Source organism: Physella acuta, unplaced genomic scaffold (genome assembly GCF_028476545.2).
Source record: "Physella acuta isolate Inbredline_101_S28 unplaced genomic scaffold, ASM2847654v3 ptg001865l, whole genome shotgun sequence".
In the NCBI taxonomy this organism is placed as follows: domain Eukaryota; kingdom Metazoa; phylum Mollusca; class Gastropoda; family Physidae; genus Physella; species Physella acuta.
In genome coordinates, this window is record NW_026733371.1 from 332,429 (window position 1) to 340,642 (window position 8,214).

Genomic DNA, 8,214 nt, shown 5'->3' on the forward strand with positions numbered 1-8,214 from the left:
TGACTCTTTTATTACTGTGGCATTGATGACTCACCTATTACCTGGAACTGTAGCACCCGTAACTCACCTGTTGCCTAGGTCCTGCCGACGTGTATCCCGTGCTCTGGTCGTAGAGCGACCTCAGGAAGGTGTGCGGGCGCTCGGTGAAGTTCCTCAGAGGATGCTTATCTGGGAGGGGCATGTTCTCGTACTCTGGTGGACAGCCGGACATGTAGAACTGGGCTATCTCATCCAGCACCAACTGCCCTGTGTTCGGATATAATTCACTATTTTACATCTCTTTTCGTAAACTCAGCGTCCAATATTTTTAAGTGTATGCAGCATTAGTTAGAAAATAGCATACCCTATAATGACTATAATATAACAACATTCGATCTTAATCCTCACTAAACGTACTTACGCCTCACTACATGACACACACATACACACACACAAACACACAGGATGTCGGGGTGCTTGGACTAAACTTACCATAAAAAGCCTGCAGAGCGTTCCTGCCGTAAGACGAGGGCTGGTAGATGGGGCCCGAGTGATGGGCTCTCAGACTCACCTCTAGAGGGTTGGGTCGGTCCTTGCCGCTCATCTCGTAGGCCCCGTCCGAGTAGGCGTTGGGGCTGACTCGTAAAAAGTTGCTCCCTGGGTGGAGAATCACACCGTTTAGAAACCCCTACTTCACGCTAATAGGAATCGATACATGTCATTTTACTATCGAGATCTCTAGAATAAAACTAGGGACACAATCTAGGGGGAGAGATATTTTACTTGTCTGACTGTATGTGAAATAGGGGGGGTGACTAAAAAATTGGGTGACTATGGAGGAACCTTATGACGTCACCTTAGCAGTGAATCTTCCAGACTTTTTCTCCGGGGCACTTGAAATTTTCTGGGGGAGGGGGGGGGGCGGACTAAAAGTTCCGGGGGGGGGGCGGACATTATTAAAAGTATATATTTTCTATATAAATTCCATTTCTATCGGGGGGGGGGGGGTGGTAGACTCTCTTGGGGGGAGGGGGGAGATAACTGGAAGAAACACTGCACCTCAGAAGTAGTGGCGGGATTGAATTTTGTGATGACGTGTTGTGGTAGTAGTTGGTGGGGTAGAGTGACAATAATTTAGTAAAATTGGGCCCGTCTCAACACGTAACAATTCAACTGATAATTTATATCGTTCAATTAGTCATTGTTTTAATACAATTCTGTTTCCAAAATGAACCTTGTTTCTCACGTTCCAATGTGCTAACCCGTGTTATTTTCCTGTTAAATTCAGCCACTTGATTTATAATTATGATGGCTGTAATTACCCACGCTCTCCTGACGTGGAAGTTACTGGTGCAATACGTCATACCCAAGTATTTGACATCCTCAAGTGGAGTCAACATAATCACATCCGGTTTGGTGTTTGTATAATTTATTGTTTATGTTTTTTTAGAAAATCTGTTTATAAAGCTGTTAAGTGATGAATTAGTTAGTATTGAAATAAGTATAAGAAGGTAGTAAATAGATATCAGAATCACTGGTCAAAGGTCGCACATTAGAACAATTAAAAGACGATCAAACAATGTGTCAGGGCGAGGGATTAGTGTTAACATAAAACGGTTGTCGGGTCGAATCGATGTAATGAGGTTGTTGGTAGAGTGCATGTAAGGGAGGTTGTTGGTAGAGTGCATGTAAGGAGGTTGTTGGTAGAGTGCATGTAAGGGAGGTTGTTGGTAAAGTGCATGTAAGGTAGGTTGTTGGTAGAGTGCATGTAAGAGAGATTGTTGGTAGAGTGCATGTAATAAGGGAGGTTGTTGGTAGAGTGCATGTAATAAGGGAGGTTGTTGGTAGAGTGCATGTAAGGAGGTTGTTGGTAGAGTGCATGTAAGGGAGGTCGTTGGTAGAGTGCATGTAAGGAAGGTTGTTGGTAGAGTGCATGTAAGGGAGGTTGTTGATAGAGTGCATGTAAGGGAGGTTGTTGGTAGAGTGCATGTAAGGGAGGTCGTTGGTAGATAGCATGTAAGAGAGGTTGTTGGTAGAGTGCATGTAAGGGAGGTTGTTGGTAGATTGCATGTAAGGAGGTTGTTGGTAGAGTGCATGTAAGAGAGGTTGTTGGTAGAGTGTATATAAGGGAGGTTGTTGGTAGAGTGCATGTAAGGGAGGTCGTTGGTAGAGTGCATGTAATAAGGGAGGTTGTTGGTAGAGTGCATGTAAGGGAGGTTGTTGGTAGAGTGCATGTAAGGGAGGTTGTTGGTAGAGTGCATGTAAGGGAGGTTGTTGGTAGAGTGCATGTAAGGAAGGTTGTTGGTAGAGTGCATGTAAGGGAGGTTGTTGGTAGAGTGCATGTAAGGGAGGTTGTTGGTAGAGTGCATGTAAGGAAGGTTGTTGGTAGAGTGCATGTAAGGAAGATTGTTGGTAGAGTGCATGTAATAAGGAAGGTCGTTGGTAGAGTGCATGTAAGGGAAGTAGCTGGTTCAGTCTGTACAAGATGTCAGAGTATGTACAATGAGAATTTTTTTACATAACTGAGAATCCCGTAATCGAGTAAGAAAAATAGACACCTTAAGCACAAAGCAATAGTGCATGCTCTAACGGACAAATATTGCAAGAGCCCTTAATTTGTAAATTAAAGCGCCGATGAGTAGGCCTATAAATACATTCTGATTTTCAATCTTAAGCATTAACCAGCACAAAGTACCTGCAATGCCCCACGCCGGCTGATTAAGGTTGTTCCTAAAGCCATCAGGGGACGGGTCGTCTAGCTTCTGGCCTGGGGTTACTGAAACTGTAAGGTCAAATAAAACACTTTAATTGTATATGAATTCACAGGGTGAAAGAGCTACATCACTCGACCACCAACATTCAAGTGAAGAAAAAAACAACTTTACTGTCTCAAAAAATCAGCGAAGAAATCAATCGTACTTGTGCTACAACAACGTTTAGAGTAGCAATAATACCCCACATTTAAAGTAGAAAAATGTCAGTGCTACCTTACTATTACAGTAGAAAGCATAAGTGTTCTACCCCACCTTTAAAGTAGCAAAATGTCAGTGCTACCTTACTATTACAGTAGAAAGCATACGTGTTCTACCCCACCTTTAAAGTAGCAAAATGTCAGTGCTACCTTACTATTACAGTAGAAAGCATACGTGTTCTACCCCACCTTTAAAGTAGCAAAATGTCAGTGCTACCTTACTATTACAGTAGAAAGCATACGTGTTCTACCCCACCTTTAAAGTAGCAAAATGTCAGTGCTACCTTACTATTACAGTAGGAAGCATACGTGTTCTACCCCACATTTAAAGTAGAAAAATGTCAGTGCTACCTAACTATTACAGTAGGAAGCATACGTGTTCTACCCCACCTTTAAAGTAGCAAAATGTCAGTGCTACCTAGCTTTTACAGCAGCAATGATACATGTGCTACCCGACATTAAAAGCAGCAAAATGTCACTGCTGCCTAACTTTTACAGGAGCAATCATACATCATGCTACCCCGCCGTTAAAGTAGCGAATGTTTCAATGACCCTTAATCAGCGTGAGCTATAGCTAAAGGAAACAAAATGCTGATCAACGTGCTGTTTAATGTCGTAACCATAGCGCCAATATTACTTATCTTTCCGTTAATGAAACAACTTTGGGAGAATCAATCGTATTTTGTCATTTCCCCAGGTATTCTAAAGAATAACAGGGAAACCAGCAAATTGTAGATGAACTTATTTCTTCCAGAAAATTACCTTACCCTAACCTTAGCCACAGCCGATTGACATAGACCTAAAGCTAAACCAAGACAGTCTTTTAAGAATAGCTTGTTATTTCTTCCTGTCGTGACTAATACAAGGAGCTTGGTCTAGGGAAATGGGGGGGGGGGACACACCTTTGCTTAAAGTAAACATTTTTCTTAGGTTTTGAAATTATTGTAATAGTTTATGTTAAAATTCTACGTATATTGGAATTGAGGCCTGAGGGAGGGGGGGGGGGGTAAGACTTGTATGACGTTGTACTGAGTGCGGAGGGTTGGGGATAATGTTGTGTGGCATTTTCTTAAATTTCGCAATATAAAAATGAAAAAAGTATCAATTTTAGTATGTTTGGTAAAGTGTGGGGGGGGGGGGGGGGCATTACATAGTTTTAAGATCCACAAAGGTTTAATCTATCTAGAAAATTTTTTAATGTCTTGACCGCATTTTAGACGCCCTAAATGCGAACACGCTGTATTAATGGTTCAATAACTTTCACAAAAACAAAACCTTCAACACGTACTTTCATATACAAGCAGTCAGCACACGATACCGCAAAGTTCCGGTTCCGTGTCACAGCCGTTTGATATGCGTCAGTTCCTAATTAAGTCAGTAAACAAAATACGCGCCACTAATCCACGGGTACTACTAAATTATATTTTGTTGAAAGTTTATAGTCGCAGCTTTCAACTGATGAAATCACGTACCGGGTTTCTCTCTGACATTTTATTCCGGGCGTAGAAGGAGGATGGGAATTTGAAACTTCCGGTGGGAGGGGAATAAGTATATATTGTCCATTTAGGCTCAGCATTTTCTTCTACTTCGTCCGGGTAAGGGTGCTTCCCCCCCCCCCCCCCCCAACGAGATGTCTGAACGAAACACTGCCCCCTCCCATCTAGATCTATATCTTAATAGAAACTAGAACAGGTTGTTAGTCACTTCACAAACATAAATCGTGTGAAGGCAGATACTTAAGAAAAAATTTACAAAGCCTACAGTAGCCATAAATACAAATAATAATACACCCTCCCTAGTGTCTCCGTTAAGTGACTTTTCCTGTTTACAGTAAATTGCATTGGCCGTCAATGTGGTAGTACTTTGACCATCTACTTTGGCACTACATTGGCCATCTAGGGAGTGTGGTAGTACAATGGTGGTATCGTGGCACTACATTGGCCATTTAGTATGCCCATAGTCCGTTAGTCTGGTAGTACTTTGGCCGTCTAGTGAAGTAAATATATTGGCCTTTTAGGGAATGTGGTAGTTTATTGGCCGTTGCCCGCCAGTGACTCAAGGGATGGGAGGTCGGACCTTTTTTTTTTTATGAGTGAAGTTTGATGAGTGAAATGCGTGGATTAAGAACTAAAGCGAGTAACAAAATGGTTATCTCGAGAGTCCGACCTTTTTCCTTACACTTAGATTATTTGAGCGAGTCTGTCTTTTTGTGTCAAAGTGACAATCGAGGGGGGGGGGGGGTGAAAATCGTCTGAAGGCCCAGTTACAAACATATTACACTCGTCACCTGCCGGACCATCCTGTGGGGGGTGGGGAGGATAAAAACACCCAATTAAACAAACTTACTAACCACAATGCAATATTTCACTTTACAGAAAATGTAATTTCCTGTTGCTTTTTGTAGCTCTTAATATACCTGTTATTTGCGCTCTAATAAAAAGGATCTACGGTACTAGGGGTATCCTTGTCTATATTTAGATATCCGGTTGCTTTGCGGATTTGTTTTCATTTGCAAGTTGAGTGGACAGTATGTGTTGGTCATTGCTATGGGCGTATAAGGATGCACTAGGTGTGACGTCAATGCCAGTTAAAAGTTAGTCTGTTGCTAAAGAGGCACGGAAGTCATGGGCACTTGAAGAACTTTTTGATGGCGTAGCCAGAGTGTGCTTGGTGGCGAGGGTATAAATAAATAAAAAACCCTGACCTTAAAAAATGACAGCTGCCTCGCGTTTTTTACAGAGATAACGCCGGTACACTCATGTTACTTCCAATGCTCTGTTTCAATTTTCTTGGTTAGGAAACCACAATATTATTTTCTTGAAATGTAAGTTTGTCATGTGGGGGTCATTTTTTTTAAAATCATGTGAACCCCTTCCTCCCATATATATATATATATATATATATATATATATATATATATATATATATATATATATATATATATATATATATATATATATATATATATATATATATATATCATGGCATGACAAGATCTTGCCCCCGTCACTGTGTGGGAATACACCTATATTTGCGTGGAGCAACACCCACTCTTCGCGTAATTGGGTTGTAGAAGTATGTTTATGGGCTGGTACACTGGCTTCCATACAGACATGGGTTCAGTTGAAACATGTAATTAAGAAATGTTCAGGGAACTGCTGCACATACAACATTCACGACAATGGTGAAATGACTTGGGGAAAACAAATGTTGTTACAAAGTATAGGACACTGAACCCTGGCGGCGGGTTCTGGTACAGTGGCTGGGTCAACGGCACAAGCCATAGCATTCGTTGACAGGGTTTTAAAGGCCAAATCAAAAACATTCTAGCAACGAAATATTAAAGTGCCAACGTAAGACATAGGGGCCTACGTGTTTGGCGGTGTAAGTGATGATTCTAGTTTTTTTGAATATTTTTTTTATACCGAACATGTAAAGCGAGTATGGTGTTTATTGGTTCACTTTTATATTTCAGTTTGTAATATTACGCAATATTTAGATATGTTTTACATGATAAAAACAGGCGATATGCTTATGCTTATACGCAGTTATCACCCTATAGAGAAGTGGGGCGTGGTGGAGTCCTTTACTAGTAGCCCCTCCCCTTTTCGCACACAAACGGGTCACTGGTTCACATTGTGCAATATAGATCAAGGTTTGAACGAGAAACTGCCGGTGTTTACTTACAGCACTAGGTTGAGAAATGTTAAAACGTCTAGCAGAAGCAAACGAAATCAAAAGCGTGACCCGATATAATTGGACTTGAACATATAGGTGGGAGGGAGGGGGGGGGGTGTACGCCTATTGAATAGCAGGTAAAGCCGTGGTATACTTATCAAGTGCAGTGCTAAACGTTTGCAACAAGGTCTAGAGTTCGAATCTTTATCATACGACATTATCCGAGGCCCGTGCCCAGAGTGATGAGAACAGACGACTTTTTATGAACTTAAAGATCATGGTGACAAATATATTCTAGCAATATTGATTAACGATTTTCTACTTACCAAAATTTACCAGAAATAACACAAAAACACAAACATCTTGACCAGTCGGTGAACCCATTGTTTCCTCCAGTTTCCACCATGTATAAACTGTAATTATGCTAACTATATAAAAAAACACAATTAAATTTAAATAGTTCGACACTCTTTAAAACATCGGTTTAAAATTAACTTTTTAATTCTAACATTTATACTCAATATTAAAAAAAATCACTTGGAATCAAATTGATTAACTACAAATAATAGCATCACAGAAAGGAGTTAAGTATGCCCAGTAACGACAACTCCAGCAGCCGGATAAAAGAAAAACAGCATTTGGTTCTCACATTCGCAATTTATACTGGTGCAAGGGGAAACAACTTACTTCCTGTTTGTCCTCTTTAACGCGATGTTCTACGTTTCAGGAAAAATATATAAATAGGTTTTCACTTTAAGAGAAATAATCGTTGTCTGACTACACACACATATACACACGCACACACGTATATATATTCATATACATATATAGAGAGAGAGACCTATATAAATAAACCTATTTAGTATTTATCTATTTCTAAATAGACTCTAAACTCGTAACTTTCCTCAAACGACCGTGTCTTACTCTCCGAACGCAATTGATGACACGTCTAACATGGAGTCTCAAGCGAGTCAGTTAAATGTGGTCGGTACAAAAGCGTATCTACTTATTTCTACACTAAACAAATAGCTAAACCAAATATCGCCCTTATAAAAGTCTGAATGGAAGAACTAGATCTAGTGAGTGTGTAATTTATCAAGTTAATGTTTGCCTAGAGTATGGCCTTCAGTATGGATGCAGGCGGTGATATTGTTCACTAGGAGACCCCAGGCAACTGATAAAAAAATGTATTCAGCCAAATTTTAATTAGCTTAACTGTGACATTAATAGCTGGCTACCTAAAGATTGTTATCTCAAGCGACATTTATATTACGCTTTCTGAAACTGTTATGTAATGTTATTTTTTTTAAATGATCTTTTAAGACTATAAGTATCCCACTTCTAAAAAAAAAATTTCACTTCCAGATTAAGATTAACATTATTATGTCAGTGTTAACTTTGTTTATTTGTTGCTGATTTATTTTATTTATTTTTCCACTAAGATTAAAATATTACTTTACTGCCAGTGTCAAGTATTAAGGCTACCTAAGGCACTTGTGGATCGCAAAACCCAAGCGTTATCAACTCTGTTCAAATATTAAAAGCGGTCGGGTCTTGTAATGTAAACTTCCTGTGCTTTGTTTAGA

At 40.0% G+C, this 8,214-nt stretch overlaps 1 protein-coding gene across 1 annotated transcript in view; it reads right to left on the bottom strand.

Annotated features, from left to right (window-relative positions):
* LOC131930898 (dual oxidase 1) overlaps positions 1-7,158 on the bottom strand; it is a 32,354-nt gene extending 25,196 nt beyond the window's left edge. Inside the window, exons 1-4 of the mRNA XM_059287561.1 lie at positions 6,955-7,158; positions 2,675-2,761; positions 472-636; positions 68-246 (exon numbers count right to left, since the gene is read on the bottom strand). Coding sequence (XP_059143544.1) covers positions 68-246; positions 472-636; positions 2,675-2,761; positions 6,955-7,012 — 489 coding nt within the window. The 5' untranslated portion in view covers positions 7,013-7,158. The remainder of the gene's footprint in view (positions 1-67; positions 247-471; positions 637-2,674; positions 2,762-6,954) is intronic.
* Between the last annotated feature and the right edge of the window lie 1,056 nt (positions 7,159-8,214).